This window comes from Nelumbo nucifera, chromosome 4, assembly GCF_055504915.1.
Source record: "Nelumbo nucifera cultivar China Antique chromosome 4, China Antique-T2T, whole genome shotgun sequence".
NCBI lineage: Eukaryota > Viridiplantae > Streptophyta > Magnoliopsida > Proteales > Nelumbonaceae > Nelumbo > Nelumbo nucifera.
This window is the reverse complement of record NC_142652.1, coordinates 46,807,948-46,834,147: the sequence shown is the minus strand read 5'-3', so window position 1 is coordinate 46,834,147 and position 26,200 is coordinate 46,807,948. Positions and strand designations below refer to the sequence as shown.

The 26,200-nt window shown below is 38.1% G+C and overlaps 1 protein-coding gene across 2 annotated transcripts in view; it reads left to right on the top strand.

The window, feature by feature from the left end:
• The window catches only part of LOC104589402 (uncharacterized), a 43,013-nt gene that overhangs the window by 6,573 nt on the left and 10,240 nt on the right, over window positions 1-26,200 (top strand). Inside the window, exons 3-9 of one of the 2 annotated variants that reach the window (XM_010247715.3) lie at window positions 46-612; window positions 1,449-2,666; window positions 2,893-3,220; window positions 4,101-4,356; window positions 4,466-4,682; window positions 4,828-5,174; window positions 22,914-23,450. In XM_010247715.3, the coding sequence (XP_010246017.1) occupies window positions 46-612; window positions 1,449-2,666; window positions 2,893-3,220; window positions 4,101-4,356; window positions 4,466-4,682; window positions 4,828-5,174; window positions 22,914-23,450 (3,470 nt within the window). The remainder of the gene's footprint in view (window positions 1-45; window positions 613-1,448; window positions 2,667-2,892; window positions 3,221-4,100; window positions 4,357-4,465; window positions 4,683-4,827; window positions 5,175-22,913; window positions 23,451-26,200) is intronic. The other variant, XM_088904209.1, reaches the window with a different exon arrangement.

Here is a 26,200-nt window from a genome sequence, read left to right as displayed (position 1 = left end):
CCTTGTTTACATTGAAAATATAGCATTTATTTATGTCTTTTGTAGGTGGAAAAGATTCCAGAAACATTTCTGTCGGTGGAGCAATATCTTGGGTCATATAGGTTACCTTTAATAGAGGAAACACGTGCAGTATTGTGTGAAAGTTTGGAGGTTATGTCAAAGGCCCCCATTGCTGAAGTAATCTCCCTCCAGGAGTGCAAACCATATGGTTCATTAATATATGATATTAAGGTTGATTCCTGGAAAAACAAATTTGGATCTGGTAGTAGGGAACCCTACAAATCATTGCCTGGTGATATTTTTCTTTTGACTGATGTAATACCTGAAACTGTTTATGATCTACAACGATACGGAAGGTTTTGTACTTTTGCTTCAATTGTTAAAGTTGAGGGTGAAGATCCAGGGGTCGATTTTGAAGTTGAAGAAAGTGGAGACATGTCTTTGTATCTTAAAGTCAAAGCTTCAAAAGCTATTGAAGTCAAAGAGGGAATGCAAAACTCACTTTTTGCTGTTTACCTGAGAAATATAACAACAAACAAGAGAATATGGATGGCATTACATGCTTTGGGAAATTTGAAAGTTATCAAGGAGATATTATGCAGTAGTTCCCTGGTACTAAATGTTCATTTACTGCTTTTTTAGTCAATGTAGAGAGAATGCTAAGGTACATTCACGAACTGGCAAGGGCTGTTTCAGTCCTTGGAGAGTGAGTGCACATGGTGCATGTGAATGGGAAGCTTCCAATAGTGGTACCCAGATATAGCATGGACACATACTAGGTATTGCACATAGAATATGCACTAGAAATTGAAGTCTCAAACATGACATGCATGGTTCCTACGCACAGGAGGTATCTGGGTATAATATGCTATCAACATCCATTAATATGTCATACTAAGTACTAACTTGGGAGGTTTTCTGTAAAGTTGTTTTGGTTGGAGCTCCCAAGGCACATTCTACAGGTTATGGTCAGGAACCGAAATGACCATGAATGGTCTGAAAGAAATTTTACCATCTGGATGCTAGCATTGATCTTTCATTTCAGTTAAATAACCATAATTGTGTACAAATTTTGCCAAGTTTATACTGGATAATCTTTTAGGTGGTATTTGTAATCTTGGATGTGGATTGCCTATCGCCATATCTGTGACTTGTCTCCTCAAATAACACAGTATTGGAGCTTCCCTTCACTGTGGATGTACCTTACGTGGTGTCTTACTAAAGTATCAATTATCTAGTTAATGTAAACTTTGATCCAATTATGATTTTATCCTTCATGTTGTTATTATTTTGTCAAATACTTCATTTTTAATTATACCTTTCTTTTATATCGTTAAAGTTTAGATTAAATAGAGGAAGAGTTTTGGAGTTTATGCTGTTCTATATACTCAAACTGTAAAAGTGTTGGTAATATAATTCTTTGATGCTTGTGCCATCATGTTTTGTAGGTGGAAGAAAGCTGTGATATGTGTCAATCACACAGTCAGGATAGCATTTTGACCAATAAATTTGGTGTGGCTTTATCATCTAAGTTGAATGAATCCCAAATTGATGCTGTACTGAGTTCTATTTCTACAATACACTGCAAGCATAGATCTTCTGTTAAGCTTATCTGGGGTCCTCCTGGGACAGGAAAAACAAAAACTGTCAGTTTATTGATACAGACCTTCTTAAGATTGAATTGCAGAACCCTTATTTGTGCCCCAACCAATATTGCAATCAAAGAAGTGGCATCACGTGTTCTTAGGCTTGTTAAAGAGTCCTTCCAAAATGAGTCTGGTGAGGATCTCTCATGTTGTTCATATGGAGATGTACTTTTGTTTGGTAACAAGGACCGATTGAAAGTGCTTGATGATGTTGAGGAGATTTTTTTGGATTACCGTGTTGAGAAGCTTTTACACTGCTTTCAGAGGCTAACTGGATGGAAGTATCGCTTTGCTTCTATGATAGAATTTCTTTTACACTGTGTTTCTGAGTATAATATTTACTTGGAAAATGAGGCAAGCAAAAATGAAGAGGCTAGACGGGAGAATGAGACTTGCAAAGAGGAAGTCCTTTCATTTCTTGGATGGACAAGAAATCGATTCAAGGCAATAGCTTTGGAGCTTCGAAAATGTCTTGAAACTTTCTGCATTCATCTGCCTAAACATATAATTTCAGAACATAATTTCCAGAGAATGATTTCCGTTCTTGATCTTCTAGATTGTTTTGACAATCTCTTACATCGTGATGATGTGGTTGACAAAGAACTAGAGAAATTATTTTCTCATTCAGATGTTGAGAATATATCTCTTCCTGCCATAGATATATTTGTGTGCAAAACTGTTAATTGTTCTACATCAGTTGTACTGCATAGGACAAGAAATGAATGCATCTCCATTCTTAGATCCCTCCGTGCTTCTCTTGAGGAGCTTGATCTTCCACAATTTACAGATAAACATTCCATAGGGGAATTTTGCTTCCGAAATGCTTCCCTCATTTTCTGCACTGTTTCTAGTTCTTTTAAGTTGAATTATGTAGTAATGGATCCAGTGGAGATGCTGGTTATTGATGAAGCTGCTCAGTTAAGGGAGAGTGAATCAGCAATACCCTTACAACTTCGTGGTCTAAAGAATGTTATACTGGTTGGTGACGAGTGTCAGCTACCAGCTATGGTTACCAGCAAGGTATAGGTATAGTTATTTAGTTTTTAGAGTTACAATTATAGTTCTTCATTGATATGAGTACATAACGATCAGTAGCTCACATGCATGGGTTATTAGGACATACTATTTACTGGCCCTACTTATGATATTTCCCATCCTGTTAAGTTTTTTTAATGTCAGCTTTATGTTCTCTCTAAATTAAAATTAAAATAGAGCTGAATTCATACATTATTTCATTATTTGGTAGGTTGCAATTGAAGCTGGTTTTGGAAGAAGTCTGTTTGAGAGGTTGAGTTTATTGGGACATCCAAAGCATCTGCTCAACAAACAATACCGTATGAATCCTAAAATTAGTCTTTTCCCAAATGCCAAGTTCTACATGAACCAGATTTTAGATGCTCCAGAAGTTAAGGATATACATTATGAGAAGAGATATATTTCTGGGCGTATGTATGGTCCTTATTCCTTCATAAATATTTCTGATGGTAGGGAGGTATTAGATGATGTTGGGCGTAGCCGGAAAAATATGGTGGAGCTTGCTGTGGTTATAAAAATATTACAGAAACTTTTTAAAGGTATTTAGATTTTGAGTTGAATGGCTATATTTTTATAGTGAATTTATGATCCATTTTTATTTTTTAAATGTACAATCAGCTTCAACCATTTTAAGTTAAAATTTTCTATTTTTATTTTTAGTTCTTTTGATATTATTCATTGCTTTGATCATGGATTCCTTCCTTTGCTCCATCAGATATTAAAAGACATAATTTCTGTTTGGTGATATACTGTTCAAGAATCATTGGTCTCTCTGTAAAAGATGTATCCTATTGTTGAATTACTCTTATGACATAACAGGTATTTTGATTTAATCTTATGACATAACTTGTTTTATTCGTTCATTAATCTCTTCTAATGGGGTTTGATTTGGTTATGGAAAACACATTGGAGCGAATGGTTTTTAAAGTGTAAACTTTAGAAATAGCAACATTATAGATTTTGCACTCATCACTGTTCATTTTTTATTTTTATGAATCTCTTTATGGATTTTTAATGGTACATTTATGTTTATGTACTTCAATAAGACATTAGTGATGAAATTGAGCATACTACTGGGCTTTCATCTAGGACCATATTTCTTGACAAATAGTCATGTTATAGTTGATGCATATCATTTTTGGTAATGCTTTCTTTTTATTTCTTCAAAGAATGCATCCATTGTAAGGTATATCTAGAAATTTTGTGGTACTAAGTGATGTTTTATTGGTTTTGGTATATGGTATCCTGCTTTTTGTACAAATATCTAAAATGATGGAAGCAAGGATTAGATATCAGTAATAAGTGTCTACTCTCTGCTTGCATCCCATTTATGGTTTTTTATTATTTTCACTATTAGTACAATGGTTTCATGTTTTAATCTTGATTGCTTCTTAGAGAAAGGCTTCATATATTTTGCAGCATGGGATGGCTCAAGGCAGAAGCTTAGAATTGGTATTATATCCCCGTACATTGCACAAGTTTCTGCAATTCAAGAAAAACTTGGCAACAGATACGAAAAGTTTACAGGATTTAAAGTGACTGTGAATTCTGTTGATGGATTCCAAGGTGGTGAGGAAGATGTCATAATAATTTCCACGGTCAGATCTAATACTTATGGATCAATTGGATTCATGACTAATCATCAGCGAACTAATGTTGCTTTGACAAGGGCAAAGTATGTCTTACATGCTTTTAGATGCATTGCAAGAATTTATCTTCTTGTCAATTTATGCTAGATATTGTAAATTCAATTTATTTCTCGTTGACTCCTTTTTCCTTTGTAGGCACTGTCTTTGGATTTTGGGGAATGAAAAAACTCTGATTAATAGTGCATCTATCTGGGGAGAATTAGTATGTAATGCAAAGGATCGTCAGTGCTTTTTCAATGCTGATGAGGATAAGGATCTTGCAAAAGCAATATTACAAGTCAAGAAAGAGATTGATGAGATAGACGATTTACTTAGAGGGGATTCTATACTTTTCAAAAGTGCAAGGTGGAAGGTAATTTGGTTAGGGTGCTTGCCTTTCTTATGCTACAGTATTACATTGGCATTCCTGCTTTTGGCTGCTAATTGGGCACATTTATTCTATAAAATATTTTAGTTCTGGTCATATCTTACTTTTTTTTCCCACTCTACAACTCCAGGTTCTCTTTAGTGATAACTTTCGGAGATCATTTGGAAAACTTAAGAGAACCGAAACACAAAAGTCTGTAATTAATCTACTTTTGAGGCTTGCAAATGGTTGGCGCCCAAAGAAGATAAACTATATTTGCGAAAGCTCATCTCAGCTTGTCAAACAGTTCAAGATTGGATATTTGTATGTCATTTGCTCAGTTGATATTATGAAATATTCACAATATATCCAAGTATTGAAGATCTGGGACATTTTACCTTTGGAGGAGGTACCAAATCTTGTCAAGCGTCTTGATAACATCTTCATAATGTTCACAGATGATTATGTCAACCGGTGCAAAGTTAAATACATGGAAGGGTAAGTTCAGAGCTGTCTTCACAATCCCTTGTCTGACAACAAAAGGAAGCAGTATGGATTTATGTGACTATTTGATGCCAACTTTTATTTTAGAAATAATAACATTTTTTCTGTATGCTAGTAATCTATTTCCTTGCTCATCAATGGGAATTTCTTACCCTCTCTTTTACTTTTTGCCTTTCTACGAGCTTCTTTTCTTTTATTCTGGGTAGGTCTTATGTCTTAAATTGTCTTATCATTATTATTAGCTTCTTTTTATGGTAAAACATTATTATTAGTATTAGCTTATGAGACTTATAGATACTAGACAAGAAGGAGATTGATCCCCCAACCCCAAAAGAAAATTCATCCATAGAAAATAAACATCATAAAACATAAAATGACAAAGAAAAGTGTAATAGGTGCAGCTTGGGCCATGCCAACCTATGGCAATTAGTGAGAGTTGTCACTCCAGCTTAAGGCCCAGCACAAGCCCTAGGTAAAGCTTGAGATGGCATGCCTACACTCTCTAGAGATAAAAGCTAACCCAAGTCATGTCAGTTCTTGGTCATGCCTTTGCAAGTTATCTGGTTTGTAGATTTTAATGCCCATGTTTTTTTCTGTTATATTTTGTTTGGATGGTAAAATCCTGTTTAGGGAGGAAAGAAATAAAGAAAGAAACATCCTTAGGATTTAGGTATATTGCCATATACATACTTGTACACTGTGGGGATGGAAGTGAGCCGAATGTTATATGCATAGTGTAGAACAGCTACTTTGCACGTGCATAGTTACATTAGCATATACAGATAAAATTTATGTTTTCGTATCCTGTTGTATGTGAAGTATAAGGGCAAGAGAAGAAGTTTTACTTGAAAAGGGAAGAAAAAATGAGAAACTGCAGTAAAGCACTCATTCCCCTATTCATTACTTTAATTCATCCAGAAAAGAGCAATATGGTTATAGTAATGTCCCTACTTTCTTAGTGCCATAGAACCCTGGGGGAAGCTCCATGTAAACCTAATGCATGTAACCATTAAGGAATGCATTCTTCATATGCAGATAATACAAGGGCCATGAAAATGATGGAATAAAAGATAAATGAAATAGAGTTTCAACATGGCCAACTAGAACCTTCTTGATGGGTGCATCAGCCTTATATATTATGGTGAACATCCAGTGGAAACCAACTAGAACCTTCTTTTCAGGTAAGTCTACAACCTCCCATTTCTGTTTCTTATCAAGGCTTTCATCTCTTTTTTAATAGCATTCTTCCACTCAGGTTTAGATAAGGCTTTGATACATTCTTAGGATCAGATTTAGAAGAAATAGATGCAAGGAAGGTTCTATAGGAAGGGGACTTCTGTAAGAATGGAACTGATTGTACAGTAGAGGAATGACATTTACCTTTCTTAGGGCACTAGGCAAGTCAAGGTTAGGAAACTCAGGATGATGAGTACTTGAATTTGGATTACATTAGGCAATGGTTGGGGAGAGACTCAACATCTGATGTGGGAGCAATTTTTTTTTTTCCTTTTTGATAAACTTGCAACTCTTTATGATGGCTCATAGAGGGAGGGATAAAAGATGTATGCATCTCCCTTTCAGTAGAAACTTCATAAAAACAGGGAATGGACTCAACAAAGGTAACAACAATAGAAACAACTGACATAAAACCAATGCAGCAATATCTCATTTGGTTAACAACATAATCAAGCAAGATGCATTTAATATTCGGATTAAATTTGGATTTGTGAGGACCAAGATCATGAACATAGCATGTCTAACCAAAAATCGCAAAAGAATGGAAAATAACTCTGTATAAGGATATAACAAATGAAATGGTGTCTTAAACTGAAAGATTTGAGTAGGCATACAGTTGATGAGATAAATCGTAGTAAGAACATCTCCCAGAAAAGGAACATGAATATTACTACTAAACATAATGCTATTAGCAACATCTAAGTTGTGTTTGTTTTTCCTTTCAGCTACCTGATTTTGCTGAGGGGTATAAGAACAAGAGGTCTGATGAATCACTCCATTCAAAAATAAGAAGATAGTATGTTCTCAAGATATTCCTTACTATTCTGTTAATGGGATTTCTTAATCTGAGTACTACACTGAGCAAGATTCATCTGGTGAAACTTTGAATCAAAGAAGGAACTTCATCTCTAGATTTCATAAATATATCCATGTACAATGAGAGTAATCATAAAAAAAAAAAAGAAATATCTGTATCCACCCATACTAGGCGCATGATAAGATTTCCACACATCAGAGTGGACAATCTAAAAAGGTAAAACAGATCTTTTATTACTTAAAAGTAAAAGAGTTTCTATGATCTTTAGCCAATTAACTGAAGAAGATGAAGAAGGAAATAAATGACTCCAATATAATACTTGATTCAAGTGAACATGCCAAAGGACTCTATCAATGGACTCTGAGGTAGTGGGTGGAAGGTGATAACTCAGGTGTGCAGGCCTCCGGAAAAAAACATCTAGAATATAGATCCCATTCATATCATGGTCATTCCCAGTCATCCTCTTGGATTTCGAGAAACACAACCATAATGAAAGAACCTTCAGCAATGGAAACTTTATCCTTACCAGAATGCAATGAATAAGAAAGAAATAGTGAAGGTGGTAGTGGTATGACTACCTTTATTACCTTAATCTACAATCCAGAAAATACATTGATTTCTTGAAATATGGATGATGAATGGTTCGAAGTGGCATGAGTACCTGTATGAGCAAACACTCGGCTGCAACTCCACCTCCAGATCTACTTTCCATAGTGCACTCCAACTGACTTTGCACCTTACCATGCTTCTCAATTTCTGCTTTAACATTCTCATTGGAAGTAGAAGAAGATGATCCCAGTGAACACTCTTGGGTATGTGTCATAGCCACATTAGCAGTCCTCTTCCTACTAACACTGCTGCCTTTTTAACCTGGTTGGTTTAATATTAGGGTGATGCTTCTGGCAAGAATCCCATGTATGTTTGGGTTTCTTGAAATAATCATAGACAACCTCCTCTTCATCAGTGGGAGTGTCAATGTGTTGGGTTGAACAGTAAACCCGGCTTGACCTGACACTATAGGCTCAGGTTTGTGGTAGGTTTACTCAGGTGTGGGGTCAGGTTAGGGTTTTGACACTCTAATCCAACAGGCTGGGTCATGATACCCCCTACATATAGTAAGTATAATTGCAATTTAGTACGGCTTCAAGCTCCATAACTCAGGGTTTTCTTCTGCTTCCATTTTCTCTCTTTCACTTGTTTTCTTGAATAGGAGATAGATTGCAGAAGTAGCAACGAAACAAGTAGACTGTAAGCATTTAGCAGCTAAGCATAGATGGAAGATAGATTGGAGAAGGGGTAAGGAAATAAACAGACTGCAAAACCATGTGTGGCGAAATATAGAGGGAGAGAGAAAAGAGAATTTTCTTTATTGATAATAAAAACATGTTGAGCATACAACTTAAATAAGAAAAGATAGGAAAGGCAGACCCCTAGAATCTCTCGCAATCAGGGATTTTCTAAATCTTTCCCTTAATCCTAGGATATGACTTTCCTAAAATTATTCAAATCTAATCCTTCCTAGATTTATTCAAATCTCTTGATCTATCAAACCCTATCTTTCTTACTTTACCGACACTCCCCCTCAAGTTGGTGCAAAGATATCTATCATGCCCAACTTCCTAACTTGAAGCTCAAATGGTTGTCTCAACAAGCCCTTAGTCAAGACATCTGCAACTTGCTGCGTGGTTGGCACAAACGGTGTGCAAATTATTCCTTCTTCAAGCTTCTCCTTTATAAAGTGTTTGTCAATCTCAACATGTTTAGTCCTGTCATGTAGAACCGGATTATGAGCAATGCTGATAGCTGCCTTGTTATCACAATACAATTTCATAGGAAAACTCATTGGTCTCTTAAGATCCACTAGAACCCTCTTTAGCCAAAGAACCTCACACACTCCTTGAGCCATTGATCTGAATTCAGCCTCAACACTACTTCTAGCAACTACACTTTGCTTCTTGCTTCTCCAAGTAACTAAATTACCTTAAAGAAATGTGCAGTACCCCGAAGTTGACCTTCTATCAGTAATCAAACCTGCCCAATCCGCATCTTTATACACCTCAACCCCTTTCTTCTCATTTTTCTTGAAGAAGAGTCCTTTTCCTAGTGTGCCTTTTAGATACTTAAGTATTCGATACACAGCTTCAAGATGTTCTTTGTACGGGGAGTGCATAAATTGACTCACCATGCTCACAACGAAGGCAATATCAGGACGTGTATGTGACAATTAAATCAATCTTCCAACCAGCCTTTGGTATCTACCCGTATCTACTGGAACCCCATCTTTAACTTCTTCAAGCTTAGCATAAACTTCTATCGGAGTGTCTGAAGGTTTGCAACCACTCATTCTAGTTTCTTTCAAGAGATCTAGAATATACTTTTGTTGCGAAACCACAATGCCCTTTTTTGATCTTGCCACTTCCATTCCAAGAAAGTAGCTGGCCCAAGTCTTTAATATCGAATTCCTTAGCTAAGCTCTGCTTCAGTCTGCTCATCTCTTCAATATCATCTCCGGTCAAGATTATGTCATCAACGTAGACAATCAGAACCGAAACCTTGTCTTTGGTGGATCTCTTTGTGAAAAGAGTATGATCAGATTGTCCTTGACTATATCCTTGACTTTTAACGAACCTTGTGAATCTTTAAAACCAGTCTCTGGGAGACTGTTTAAGTCCATATAGAGACTTATTTAGCTTGCATACCTTAGTTCCAAACTTCTCAGTGAAACCAGGTGGAGGCTCCATATATACTTCTTCCTCCAAGTCTCCATTTAAAAAGGCATTCTTCACATCCAGCTGATTTAGTGGCCAGTCAAGATTAGCTGCAATAGATAAGAGTACTCGAACTGTATTTAGCTTCACCACTGGAGAAAAGGTCTCAGAGTAGTCCACTCCATATGTTTGAGTTAAGCCTTTAGCTACTAGGCGAGCCTTGTATCTCTCCAAGGATCCATTTGAGTTGTACTTCAGAGTAAACACCCATTTACAACCAACAACTGTCTTTCCATCCGGTAGATCCACTTTCTCCCAAGTAGCATTCTTTTCCAAAGCTCTCATCTCCTAAAAAATAGCTTCTCTTCATTCAGGAACATTTAGAGCCTCCTGGATACTGTTAGGAATGGATACAGTAGACACTTGTGAAATAAAGGCACAATATGAAGGTGAAATATTTTTGTAAGATACAAAATTTGACAGAGGATGTTTTGTACAAGACCTAACACCTTTCCTAAGAGCAATGGGAAGATCAAGCTGACTAGAAGAATCAGAATTACATGGAGGAATATTTTCAGGAATCTTTGAAGAATTATCATGAATTTCATGATCCAACCTCTGATTAGATTGTTGTCCATGCTGCGGAATAGTGCTTCTCCTTTTCTATGCTAGATATTCCCTTGAATATACAAGGCCTTTATACTGTTTCGCACGCATCTCTGTTGTTTCAGCTTTTTCATTTTGAGATGGCATTACCAAAGGTTGTTCATTGGTAGTTAACATTTTCAATATTTAATTCATTTGTTTCCACTAATTTTGTATTTTCTACTTCACTTTCTTTCGGTGACCGGTTGTGAGGAACATCATTATGGACAAATTCAAACATTAAATCAGAACTATCTAAAAAACCATCTTTACTAGTGTTGCCCTCCCCCTGAAGATGGGAGTTGCTGTAGTACGAGGTTCCTTCAAAGAAGGTGACATCCATAGACACAAACATCTTTTTCAAAACTGGATCAAAGCATTTGTAACCTCTCTGATTAGTGGGATAGCCTACAAAAATACATTTATGTGCTTTTGGATCAAGTTTTGAACGTTTGGGATCATGGTTATGAACAAAAGCCACACTTCGAAAAATTTTTAAGGGAATGTTTGTCACTAGCCAAGAATTTGGAAAACAGTCAGTGAAAACTTGTATGGGTGTTTTAAAATCCAAAATTCGTGTAGGAAGTCTGTTAATCAAATAAGTGGCTGTTAAAACGGCTTCTCCCCAAAGATACTTAGGAACCTTAGTTTTAAAACTTAGAGCTCTAACAACTTCAAGGAGATGTTTGTTTTTCCTTTCAGCCACCCCATTTTGTTGAGGTGTATTATTACACGAACTTTGGTATATAATTCCTTTCTCAACAAAAAAAATTCCCAAACACATTGTTAAAAAATTCCTTTTCATTATCATTTCGAAAAATTTTAATCTGAGTCTGAAATTGTGTTTGAACCATGTTGTAGAAATTTTTAAACACAGTTTCAGCATTAGATTTCTCTTTTAAAAGGAAAACCCAAGTGACCCTAGTATGATCATCAATAAAAGTAATGAACCAACGTTTTCCAGAAAGAGTTGTCACTCTAGAAAGACCCCAAACATCACTGTGAATCATGGTAAATGGTTTTGATTTTTTATATGGTTGAGACGGAAAAACAACACGATGATGTTTTGCTAATTCACAAGATTCACACTGAAAAACGGAATGATTTTTATTCATGAATAACTTGGGAAATAGATGCTTTAAATATTGAAAGCTAGGATGTCCTAATCGATAATGCCATAACAAAATTTCACTTTCTCTAGAAATGGAGATAGAACTGAAACAAGTCTGTCGGTTTTGCCTTCCAAAGGTTGATCCTTTATTAAAGAGGTAGAGGCCACCATCCTGTTTAGCACCCCCAATCATCTCCCCCGAGGTTAAATCCTGAAATTCACAACGAGAAGACCAAAAATTAACTCGACAATTATGATCAAGGGTTAGTTTACTGACAGACAAGAGATTGTATGATAGGTTAGGAACATGCAGAACATCTTTAAGGTTTAGAGAAAGAGAAATAGACACTGTTCCTTTCCCAGCAATAGTAGCAAAGGAACCATCTGCAATTTTAACCTTTTGATTCCCTGCACAGGGTGTATATGAAGAAAAGAATTGCGAAGTGTCAGTCATATGATCAGTGGCACCTGAATCTAATATCCAGGAGCCATTAAATTTGGTACAAGCAATGGTTGTAGTGAAAATATTACCTGATTGAGCTAGAGAACAGGATGGGTTAGAATTTCCTAACGATTGAGATTGAAACATTTTATATAAGTGATCGATTTGTTCCTTTGTGAAAGGAAGAGACTTTGAGGATGTTTGCTACCTTGGATCCGAATTGCTTACTTGAAACGTGCGGACATCTCCCCCTGATTTGTTGTCACTGCCTAATTTTTTCTTCCTACCCGTCGGTTTCCCGTGCAGCTTCTAGCAGGTTTCCCAAGTATGCCATGGCTTTCTACAATGATCACACCAAAGCCTCTGCTTTCCTCCTCGTCTGTCTCCTTCTAAGTCTGCACCTCGGGCCACAAGAGCGAACCCTTCATTCTTTGTTTTTGTTTCACTAACATTCTTCAACATCACTTGCCGTCGTGCTTCTTCTCTATGCACTTCTGAAAAAACTTCTCTTATAGTAGGCAAGGGCTTTCGCCCTAAGATACGTCCCCGAACCTCATTGAGTTCTTTATTCAAGCCAGCCAAGAAAACAAATACCCGGCCTCTTTCTATCTTCTTTTTGTACCGAGCACTGTCACTCGGACTTTCCCATTCTTCTTCAAATAAATCCAACTCCTGCCAAACAACCATCATCTCATTATAATAAGCTGTTACTTCACGTTCACCTTGCTGCATCTTCCACATTCGAGTATTCAGTTTGAACAGTTGTGAATGATTGTCCAAATCCGAATAGGTTTCCCTAACAGCTTCCCACACATCGCGAGCCATCGGCAAGAACATGAATAGTTTTCCAACCACCGGATCCATGGAGTTGATGAACCAGGCGGTAACCATCGAATTTTCAGAACGCCACTGCCTGTACTTTGGATCATCAGTGGCTGGCGGTTTCACTTAGCTGTTCAAATAGCCGAGTTTCCCTTTGCCGTCGATCACCAACCGCACGGACTGAGACCACTCAAGATAATTTTTTCCATTCAATTTGTGAATGGTAATTTGAAGAGAATTCTCAGAAAGAGAAATAGCCGCTGACTGAATACCTCCCTTTGAAGACGTCACACCGCTGGTAGCATCTGAAGAGGCTGAACCAGAGCCAACCATGGCGGCCTTAAAATTCATGATCGAACCCTAAAGCTTTGATACCATGTGGCGAAATATAGAGGGAGAGAGAAAAGAGAATTTTCTTTATTGATAATAAAAACATGTTGAGCATACAACTTAAATAAGAAAAGATAGGAAAGGCAAACCCCTAGAATCTCTCGCAATCAGGGATTGACTAAATCTTTCCCTTAATCCTAGGATATGACTTTCCTAAAATTATTCAAATCTAATCCTTCCTAAATTTATTCAAATCTCTTAATCAATCAAATCCTATCTTTCTTACTTTACCGACACCATGACCTAGGATTTTGTTGTGATTTCACTTCCTTTTTAAATTCATTTTTTCAAATAGAATAGATTGGAGAAGGGACAATGAAATAAACAGACTGCAAAGCATCTCAATGGTAAGCCTTTGTATACTTAAGGAATGAATTATTTGTTGCTTATTGTTTATTTATGCTTTTATAAAACTTAGGGTTCCTGCTTAAAAATGACAGGAAAGGATTTACTAGATTCTGTTACAGATGAAAGTTTCTTGTTTGTATTTTTTGGGTGCTTTTTTAATAAACATGAAGTCCAAATCCAAACAACTATTTTTTCCTGCTTGTATTTCTCATATTTGCTTGTGTCTTTCTTCCATCTATATTTTTCTTGTCTTGTTTGTATTTTTCTTCTTCACCAACATTTAAAACCTTGGTTCAATGGATGTTCTTTAACTTCGAATACATTTTTCCGGAACTTTTTTTGTTTTGTCTTTAACTGTTTTTTATTGGAAAGAATAATTATACTGGTTGGGTCAGGTACTTAGGTTGGTATCGGGTTTGACCCTATAGGGTTGGGGTGGGTTCGGAAATTGCATCCTTTTAACTTGGGGCGGGGCTGTTTCAGGTGGAGGCAACACAGGGTCAATAATACTGAAAGATATGTAAAATAAATTCCAAGCACCATTTCAGAAAGGTCTAACAAGTCCTCTGCAAATTTAGGTCCAATAATCTCTGATTTATTCTTGATTTTGGGTAATAAACTTCAAATTGTACTTCCAAGGTACAAAGTATTGATACACTTGATTTTGAGTATCAAGCGTTTCAACAGGTCAATACTCAAAATTCGTTTACCCTGTCATTCTGATACTTCATCAATAAATATCATAGCACAGATATTAATATTTAATACCATTAAAATGCCTTAACTCTAATTATTTACTGTATCAGTGATGAAAATCGAACTTTGAACCTTAAGTACTTCTAGGCAGCAAAGATCAGCCCTCTCAATTACTCGTGTCCATTGTGATTTCAGCAGCATATAATCAACAAAAAAATCAAAAAATATGTAGAAAAGACAGGGATAATAGAGGAGAAAAGAGGTAGGAGAATAGGGCTAGGAGAAGAGAGTGAGAGAGAACAATCAATTGAGTGGGTTAGAGAGAACACCCGACTTTCGTATTAATTGGCCCAAGTAAATTATAAAATTACACATCTGCCCCTAATTAGTGGCAGCAAAAGAAGAGAAAAAGTAAAGGCCCATGGAAGGCCCGCAACCCATAAACATAACAAGTAAAAGAAATAAAAGCCCAAGAAGAATGAATGGAATAGCCAATCTGTCAATACTAACTAATAAGATCACTTGAAGAAGAAAGTGGAATAGAAGAATAGTCCAACAAGTATAGGCTATTAATTTTTTCCCATGACCATTTGTTATCCCTTCAGCTAGATCCTGGAAAACATAATAATTAGGAAACATGTTATTTTGTGTTTCAGAATCCTAGTAAAGCTACTTCAAGATAACACATGATTTGACTGTTGAGGAACGTGTAAAACATAAAGAAGCATGGTAGTGGCATATTGGATATTTCCCCTTCAAAAAAATTATGAATAGCGATCCATTTGCAATTCTAACTGTATCCCTACTGGAGTATAATTGAGGACATAATTAGTCATATGATTAGAGACCACTAAGTCAATGGCCTAGGACTGAGGAAACATGTATATGAAAACATGGTTTGTAAAGGCATATTAAGTGAGCAAAAGAAGTCTTGACAATAGTAGAGGATTGAGTTTAAAGATAAGTTTCAACTATGATGAGTTATCTCCTCTGTGGCATTGGCAAGACTTGAAATTATTTGATCTTCAAACAAATTAAAAGGAAGCAAGTATTCTTCAAGAAAAAAGGAAGCAAGAAACAGATGTAAATAGAAATGGAGGAAAGTAAAGTAGAGTAGTTCAATGTGAAAAATAAGATACGTTCAGGTATCGTCTGCCCTCTAGAGCTCTCTTATGTTTGTACATTTGCAAGTACTCTGCAGTTTTATTATATAGGTTAAATTGCTTATTCCTCCCATGGAGTTTTTGGTTAAACTTTTATCACCCTTCAGTTATACCCTTACTAACTAATACCTCCTTTGACAACAAAATTACAGGGGGTTTGTTAACATAAGAGACAGAATTAAGATAGAACATATATCTTACCGAAATGCCTTTCAACAATAAAACGTTAACTTTACTGTGTTAAATTTATATTTTATTCTATTCTTTTTTGAATCTGTTCTTAACTTTTCATTCCCTTCTTAACATTATGGAATAAAAAAATTTGGCCATTTAAGAAGAATAATGAGGATTTTTTCCATATGATATACAAGAAGGTACCATAAATGCTAAAGTGAACTTTTAAACAGTTCTAAATGTCACTTGAGCACTTTCTGTCACTAAAGCCAATAGCATGTCAATTGAAGGGTGAAACAAGTAACTTAACCCCAAACTATGAGGGTATAATAAGTTAACATGCAAAACCTAGGGGGAGTTAATACTTCGGCCTTGTTCGTTTTTTGGTAAATGGGGGCAAGTAATTTGGTCAGTGGGAGAGTTGACTAACTTACCCACATTCATCAATTGGTATTAGTGGGTTCCATCCATTGATAAAGAAATATTCCTGGCTGTATCATTTACTCAGGTAACTATTACTGTCCACCTACTTGGATAAGCAACTTACCCGTCTGGAGAGGAAATTCAGTAAGCACTCTCTCTCTCTCTCTCTCTCTCTCTCTCTCTCTCTCTTTCCCTCCTTACCTGGGTAAATTCATATAATAAAAGAACAGGAAGCATGCTTACTCGAGTAAGCTTTACTTGGGAAACACTTGCCTAGATAAGTAAAATGAACAAGGCCTTTATAGTATTTGAACAAAATCCTAGTCCCAATGAAGCTCGGCTCATGAGCCTAATCGAGCCTAGTGTAATAAATAAATAATTTTTATTATATATACATACATAACATACTTACATATAAGTGTATACATATATATATATAAGTAGAAAACCTTATGTGCTGATTTCGGCCAAGTTTCTTGTGAAAGGAAGAGTAGAAAGTTGGGGATTTCAGCAAGAGACAAAGGAAAAGGAAGAAAAGAGAAGAAGGTCGACTAGGATCGATTTTCTTCCCACTAGCCGCTAGCCCCTCATTCTATTTATAATTAACTTAAGTATGAGATATTACAAAGATGCCCTAAGTAGGGCGGCAACTCAACCTAAGTAATTACAACTCTTTAAAAAATAAAGATTAATGGGCCCAAGGCCCAACAACATCTTAATTTAAAAGGAAATAAACTAAACACAAGTCGACCCACTCAACACTCCCCCTCAAGTTGGGAGTAGATGTCATACATCCCCAACTTGCGTAGATCATGCTCCAGCTTATTCTTTGCAACGCCTTTTGTGAGGACATCAGCAAGCTGCAGATCAGAAGAAATGTATGGAAGACAAACTTCTCCAGAAGTTACCCTTTCTCTGATAAAATGTCTATCTACTTCAATGTGCTTAGTTCGGTCATGCTGGACTGGATTATGAGCAATATTAATTGCTGCCTGGTTATCGCAGTATAGCATCAGAGGTTCTTCTGCCTGAACACCGATTTCTTCCAATAGAGAACGGATCCAGAGAAGTTCTGAAACTCCATGTGCCATGGCCCTATATTCGGCTTCTGCACTTGATCTTGCCACAACTGTTTGTTTTTTACTCTTCCATGAGACTAGGTTCCCCCCAACTAGGGTGCACACTCCTGAAGTTGATCTTCTGTCATCGAGGCATCCTGCCCAGTCTGCATCTGTATAGGTCTCTAGCTTGAACTGTTCATGATCAGTAAACAATATGCCTCTGCCTGGATGTCCCTTCAGATAAGCAAGGATCCTGTCAACTGCCTTCCAGTGTTGGTTTCGTTGAGCATGCATGTATTGGCTCACTACACTTACTGCATAGGAGATGTTTGGTCTTGTCATGCACAAGTATAGTAGCCGACCCACAAGTCTTTGGTACCTCCCAAGGTCCTTTACTGGTTCACCTTCTGATGCACTGATTCTGTGGTTCTGATCAATGGGGGTGCTAGCTGCCTTTGTTCCAAGTTTCCCTGTTTCTTGGAGAAGGTCCAAGACATACTTCCTTTGAGAGATAAAAATTCCATATTTCGATCTTGCAACTTCAATGCCTAAGAAGTATCTCAGTTCTCCAAGGTCCTTAATCTCAAATTCCTTATGCAGGTTCCTCTTCAGACTATCAATCTCACTCAGATCATTCCCAGTGACAACATTATCATCCACATAAACAATTAGGATTGACACCAAGGATCCCCTGCGCTTCACAAACAAGGTGTGATCAGATTGAGTTTGAGTGTAGCCAAAAACAATCAGGGCCTTTCTGAATCTGTCGAACCATGCTCTGGGGGATTGTTTCAAGCCATATAGTGACTTCTTCAGCTTGCATACCTTTCCCTCTTTAGCATTATCATAAAAACCAACTGGAAGATCCATATACACCTCTTCTTGTAGATCCCCATTTAGGAAAGCATTCTTCACATCCAGTTGAAACAAGGGCCAAGAGTACGAGGCAACAAGAGAAAGGAGTATTCGAACAGAGGTCATCTTTGCAACTGGTGCAAAAGTCTCTAGATAATCAATGCCATAGGTCTGTGTGTATCCTTTTGCAACAAGTCTTGCCTTGTACCTCTCTATGCTTCCATCTGCCTTATACTTTACTGTGTAAACCCATCTGCATCCAACTGTCTACTTGCTTTCTGGTAGGTCCACAATCTCCCATGTCTGATTCTTAATCAAAGCCTCCATCTCTTCTTGCATAGCTGCCTTCCACTCAGGTTTGGAGAGAGCCTCACTAACACCCTTGGGTATAGACACGGAATCAAGAGAAGAGAGAAAAGCACGGTAGGAAGGAGAAAGTCCACTGTAGGATAAGTATTGTGATATGCAATGAGCAGTGCACTTCCTCTTCCCTTTTCTAAGAGCAATAGGGAGATCAAGGTTATCTGTAACAGTGTTAGTGGGACCAATGGGAACTGAAATAGTAGAGGGATCAAGAGGAATACCTGGATCTGTATCAGCCGAATCTGGAGTCTCCAAGGGATCGACAGGAAGTGGTGTGAGTTCTGCTGTAGTGGAATCAACCTCCTTATGAAGTCTCTGTCGTGAGTAATACTGTGAGATGGAACGCAAAGGGGGGGGGGCATGGTAGGTGACATCGAATGGTTGTCAAGCACAGTAGTAGGCACAGGAACTGGAACTGGGAGAGGGATAGATTGCTGACTTACTTCCCCAAAACACTCCCCCTGAGAAGGGTTCCTTAAGAAGAAGTATGTAGATTCGAAAAAAGTGATGTCCATAGTAACAAACCAGTTCCCAAAGACTGGATCATAGCAGCAGCACCCTTTCTGATTCTCTGCATATCCAAGGAAGACACATTTCTTTGCCTTGTGATCAAGCTTCAAACGGTAAGGACCAAGAATATGCGCAAAGCAGACACACCCAAACACCCTTAGAGGAATATGAAACATCTCCCCCTGAGGAATAAGAAGGCTGAATGGAGTGCTGAATCCAAGTATACGAGAAGGCATCCTGTTAATCAGATATACTGCCGTGAGAACAGCATCACCCCAAAAACGAACTGGAACTGCCGCAGTGATCATCATGCTTCTTGCCGTCTCAACAATGTGTCTGTTCTTTCTCTCCGCAACACCATTCTGCTGTGGACTGTAGGAACAACTACTCTGATGGACAACACCATACTCCAACAGATATGAGGCAAGATGTCTCTCAAAATAGTCCCTAGCATTGTCAGATCTGAACATCTTGATTCTAGTTTCAAACTGTGTTAATACCATCTGATGGAATTGTCTCACCAAGGATGGTACCTCATCACGTGATTTCATCAAGTAAATCCAGGAATATCGAGAGAAATCATCCACAAACAGGAGAAAATAGCGATATCCGCCCATAGAGGGAACATGATAAGGGCCCCACACATCCAAATGAATAACATCAAAAAGAGAAGAACATCTTTTATTACTCGGTTTAAAAGAGTGTCTACAATGCTTTCCAAGTTCACAACCTTCACACTTTAACCTTGACAGACTCACAGATTCAAACAGTTTTGGAAACAAAGAACTTAAAGAAGAAAAAGACAAATGGCGCAGACGATTATGCCAAAGTATAATATGATCCACAAGTTTTGACTCACTGCCCTTGCAAACATGATGACTTTGGTGAATTGGAAGAGTATCCAGGAGGTAGATTCCATTTACTTCACGACCACTCCCAATCGTCCTCTTTGAATCCAGATCCTGCAAAATACAATGTCTAGGAGAGAAAATTACTGAGCAGTTCAGATTCTTAGTCAAACTACTAACAGATAACAAGTTGGTGCTCAATCTAGGAACATGGAGGACAGAGGGTAAACAAATGGAATCATTAATCTTGACAGATCCCTTCCCAGCAATAGGAACATGGGATCCATCAGCTGTAGAGACCCTATCTCTGCCAGAACTGAGCTGGTAAGAGGAGAAAATGGTGGAGCAATGGGTCATGTGCTCTGAGGCTCCAAAGTCTATAATCCAAGGAGATCTCTCCTTACCTGAAGCAAAAACATAGTTTGCAGTGACATGTGGACTACCTGTGTGGGCAAGGGAGGTAGAGTGAGTTCCACCTGTGCTACCTGTACCTTGTTGTCCGGTTGCGGCTGAATTGGAACTAGCTGCATCCCTCTGATTCAGAAGTAACCCAAACCTCTCAAGCTCGGACCTTACTGCAGCAGCTGCAACAGACTCCAAGGCAGCTGTAGTAGGAGGGGCCGGAGTGTCACCAGTAACTGCCATATGTGCATTTCCTTTCTTATTCTTCAATCTGGTTGGCACAAGATGTGGGTGAAGCTTCCAGCAAGTATCTCTTGTATGCTTCGGTTTCTTACAGTAGTCACAGACTAAGTCCCTTTTGTCTTCCTTCTTGTTCTCATTGCCATTCTGTTTAGGTTTCACAACACTTAACATAGCAGACTGATCAGTCATGAGATTCTTCATCATTACATCCCTCCTGCACTCCTCCCCTAACACGAATGCATATGCTTGGGAGAGAGTGACACTGTCCCTGGAAAGAAGATGCTGTCGTGCAATGTCATACTTAGGGTTAAGGCCAGCAAGGAATTCGAACACCCTATACTTCTCTAAGTGTCTTTGATAGGTAGCTGCATCCTTGGTGGTTTCCCAAGCAAAGATCTCTAGATGATCAATCTCCTGCCACAGGGTCTTAAGGACTGAAAAATAAGCTGCAACAGATCTATCTCCCTGCCTAGTAGCAATAATCTGATTTCTTAGTTGATAAGCCCTAGCAACATTCTCCTTCTGTGAATAGGTCTCTGCCACCCCATCCCGTATCTCCTTAGCAGTGTTTGCCCATAAAAAGTTTTTACTTATATGTGGCAACATAGAATTACACAACCATGTCATTAGCATATAATTTTCTTGCACCCACCGAGAGTTGCCAATTTCGGGTTTTACCTCTTCACCAGTAATATACCCCAATTTTCCACGAGCCCCAATGGCCATCTTTGCAGATTGGGACCATTCCAAGTAATTTGTACCATCCAACCTAACTGTAGTAATGGTTCCGGCTCCGAAGGGGTCTCCAGCACCTCCTCCCACTGGTCTCATTTCATTCCCGGGCTTATATTCAACTCTGTGTCCCTCCATGTGTCTCAAAGAGGTACAGAAAACAGCTAAAAAATGCAACAAGAATAAACAGAATACCTTCTGGAACCAACGACACTCCTTTGGTGTCCTGGACTTTCTTCCCACGAAAGATTCTTTTTCGGTGGGATGGGGAGAAGAGAGAGAAGAAGCAACCGCCCTCTCTAGAGGCCTCCAAACCACATGGAACTTGAATGTCCCCTTACAAAAAACCCCGAGGAACCCTAAAAAAATAGGGCGCCACTACCTAGGTCAAAATTGAAGAGTCCAACAAAATCAGGACTCTTCCCCTTTCTCCAGTTTTTCCTGATTCTGATGAGAAACCCTAGACCAGCTATAGGGCATACAGATCCACCAAGAAAATCCAAAAACTGGGCTTACCTGAAAGCTTCGATCAGCCTCTTAAATCTCCATGCAGTCGGCCGATCTAGGGCTGCAGGAACGAATCTCTTCAAGAACCTTCAACCCGCTCTGATACCAAGTAGAAAACCTTATGTGCTGATTTCGGCCAAGCTTCTTGTGAAAGGAAGAGTAGAAAGTTGGGGATTTCAGCAAGAGACAAAGGAAAGGGAAGAAAGCTTCGATCAGCCTCTTAAATCTCCATGCAGTCGGCCGATCTAGGGCTACAGGAACGAATCTCTTCAAGAACCTTCAACCCGCTCTGATACCAAGTAGAAAACCTTATGTGCTGATTTCGGCCAAGCTTCTTGTGAAAGGAAGAGTAGAAAGTTGGGGATTTCAGCAAGAGACAAAGGAAAGGGAAGAAAAGAGAAGAAGGTCGACTAGGATCGATTTTCTTCCCACTAGCCGCCAGCCCCTCATTCTATTTATAATTAACTTAAGTATGAGATATTACAAAGATGCCCTAAGTAGGGCGGCAACTCAACCTAAGTAATTACAACTCTTTAAAAAATAAAGACTAATGGGCCCAAGGCCCAACAACATCTTAATTTAAAAGGAAATAAACTAAACACAAGTCGGCCCACTCAACAATATATATAATAATATATATTATATAAGATTTTTATTTTTTGTATAATAGTAAACAATTTTTATAATTCTTAATTTTTTGTATGTAAAATAAAAATTATTTTTATATGTATAATTTTTATTTTTTAGAAAAAGCTTGGTTTGCAGCTGAGCTCAAGTCGAGCCAAGCTTGAATTTGTAAGCTTTTGAACCGAGCTGACCTCAAGCTCAAGTCTCTAGCTCGAATTGAATTTGAGGTCGAGTCTAACACCATTTCTGTGAGCCAAGCTCGAATGGCCATGAAACTATGTTGTTGCTTTTCATTACTTGTTTTGTGTTTTCCTTCTTCAGCTGCTTTGTTGCTTTACTTTATGTTACAATCTATTTTACTCAGATATGGCAGGGACTTGGCTGGATAAGGTATTGGTATGGTATTTCCATTAAAACTTGAAGTATCCAGCACAATATGACACCATTGTACAGGTATCTGGGTATCATAGTTTATGATAATTTTTGGATCTTTCCCTAACCTTTCTGCTACTGAAAAAGTGAGTGAAGCAAATATCCTGAAATAATGGAAATGAATCCAGTGGTTCATTTATATCTGTTGTTTTTATTTATCAATTTATTGTGCATGTAGGGATCTGGAAGTGCCAAAGAGTTGGGACACCTATACTCATATTGTTCGGTATAAGAATATCCGGAAAAATGAGTCAGTGAAGGAACTGGCTGATGATGCATTTGATGGAAGAACCTATGTTGAGAACTCCAGGGTCACTGAGTCTCTACTCCTAATGAAATTCTACTCATTGTCTTCTGGTATTGTTCAACATTTACTTTCTGGTCGTGATGGTAGAGAGCTTGATCTTCCATTTGAAGTAACAGACCAGGAACTGGAAATAGTTACTTACCCTAGAAGCACCTTTATCCTTGGAAGATCAGGAACTGGGAAGACGACAGTTTTGACTATGAAATTGATTCGAAATGAACAACAGTATTTTCTTTCCAAAGAAGGATTTTCTGGTGTTCAGGGTGACATATCCATCTCTAATAGAAAGAAGAACAAGTTTGCAGAGGGTGTTGGAGAGAGTAGTCAGACTTTTTTGCGCCAGATTTTTGTTACTGTGAGCCCTAAGTTATGTTTGGCTGTGAAGAAGCAGATTTCTCAATTGAAAAGGTATGTGATTGCATTAATTAATCAATTATGTATTTCCTTCCTCAGTTCCTGCTTATTTCAGCATTTTTGTTGTTTATAGAACATTGTGAGGTTCTCCTCTGTCAAAATTATTTTGGAATATATGTCTAGATTGTTAAGAAAACTATGGGTGTGCAGCACATAAGAGGTGCTTTAGTATTGCATTATTTTCTGGCAGAATTATTTAACTCTATTTCAATGTGAATATATTCAACTGGTTGTTCCACTCCTCTGATGCCAAATGCAACACCGCTTTTTTTTTCAACGATTGCAGCACCAACTAGTTGTAGAGGGCTATAGGCTTGTGAGGGTTAATTTTGTCATTGTACCTTAGATATTAATTTTTCTTTTTTGAGCAAAGGTAAAGTATATTTGTATTAATCAAAAGGCTCTTTGTACAATGAGAAACTGTACACAAACTAGAAGGGCCTCAAAAAAGTTAAATCAGATGTATCTTCTTTAAAATCTGTATGTATAGACAACCAACTTCTAACAAACTCTATAGCCATGTTGATGACCTTGGCTTCAGAGAGGATTTGTGATAAAAAATCATACTGTTCCTTTCCAGAAACACGGCCAGAGAATTGCCAAAGGAATGGACGACCAGCAGACTTTTCATTGCCAACTCTGATAATAGGTGGTTCCTCAGTAGAGACATTGTTCGAAGTTTCATCTTCCACCAAGGCTTGATTTGGCCCAAGAAGAGGGTGGACTATGCAAATCATAGCAAAGATTAACTGTATGACCTTCATGACCACAATGAGGGCACTTCTGGATTTGACCACATCCACTACCACTTCTGCCACTACCTCTTCCTTCCCTACCACCACCATGACCCCCTCTAAAAGCCCAAGCATTACCTCTAGCCACACCTCTTCAACCACCACCACCACCTCTAGCAACAGTTAAGGCTAATTTCTCTGTAAGGATAGTGTGCTCACCATGTGGAGTGCAAACTCTTCTGATGCAATAGAATAGGGAGATCACTACTTCCCAGCATTTGAGCTCTTACTAGCTCAAATTCAGATCTCAAGCCGGATAGAAATCTAGTAACATCCAAACACTCCCTCTGTTCTTGTTGCACCTTCAAATCTGTTAGAGAGGAGATGATAAACATTCAACTTATTCCTCAAGCTTTTTAGGGCAGCATAATATTCCTCCACACTCTTGTCTCCCTATTGAAGGGTAAAATAGTCTTGGTATAACTTGTATATCCTTGTGAAATTATCTTGTCTAGAGTATGGTTGCCTGGCATTCTCCCAGATCTCCTTTGTCATGTCTAAAAACATAAAATTAACACTTGTATGATTCTCCATACTATTTCACAACAAATTCATAATCTGTGCATTTTCTTGCACCCATTCATTGTACCCTTTAGACCCATTCTTTTGTTGGTCATCCCTAATATATTTCAGCTTGCCTCTTCCAATTAAACAAACTTCCATAGGCTTGGCCCATGGTTCATAGTTCATGCCATTAAGCTTAACCATGGTCAATGGGGTATTCATTAAATCTGATTGCACTATACAGCTGATTTAGTGCTACTAGTGGAAGAACCCATAGATCACAAAAGGTTGAACAAGTACACTATAGTCACCCACAACAAGAAATCAACTTGTTACACTAGTTTCCACCACCGAAAGAGAAGCCAGATGCCACAACTAGAAACCACACAACTCTGACTTAGAGAGACCAACCACTTCATACATTTACACTAGGGTTCGAACTCCACACATTATCACTAACCTGCTGTACTAGCCACACACACCATAACCGTCCCTCTTTTGGGCTGTAGCAAGAGGGAACTTTAGAAGAACACCCAAAACACCATAACAGCCACAACTACAGGCTTTAAAGCCTCCTTTTCTAATGGAAAACCACTCCTTTTAGGTCCTTTCCCTTCTAGTGAACAGAGTGAGTTTCTATTCCTAGGGCACAAAAAGTGGCATGAACAGTGGCAGCTGAGCCCTAGTGCTCTGATAGCATTGCCTATCTCTGGACATGTGGGAGAGGTAGCCTATAGACCAGATCTTCCTCCTTTCCATCTTCACCATGTATCCATGTTGAAATGGAGTGTTGGGCCCAATGTTTCAGCTAGCCCAAGACTACCAGAGGACAAGACAGGGAAGAAATTCAACAAAGAAACCTTTGTGAAGATGAGAAGCTATTTCCTACTATCAAGTATCAACCATGAGGACAAGGTTCTTGATGGGGAGCGAATTGATAAGACTCAGGCCCGGGTACCAACTACAGTCCGAGTCTCAATTCACCCAGTCTCAGCTTGAAGCCCAGGCTTGTGCACTCAAGCCTATGAAGCCCACACTCACCAGTTCATTATATCTGTACAAGGAAGACATGTTAACAATGAACAATGACACCATGCACGAGACACATGATTCTCTTGTAATGCTATAGATACCCATGTAATAAGAATTGTTGAGAGACCTGATTTCCTCCATTTTTTCCCTTCCCTATCTTTCTATTGTTTCAGGAGAGTAGGTCTCCCTCAAAGAGACCTCTGCGGTTGGCAGTGTCCCACCAGATACAGTCTAGTATACAATAATAATGCTAATTGTAAGAAGACCACTATGAGGTTGTATGGATGATTTTGTTCTGGAAAGTTCTGTTTCTAGTTAAAATAGGAGGAAAAGTGCTTACCAATAAAAAAAAAAGAAAAAAAGAGAAAATATGCCCTCAAACTAAAAGTTAGATACATGATGATCCATTGAGTT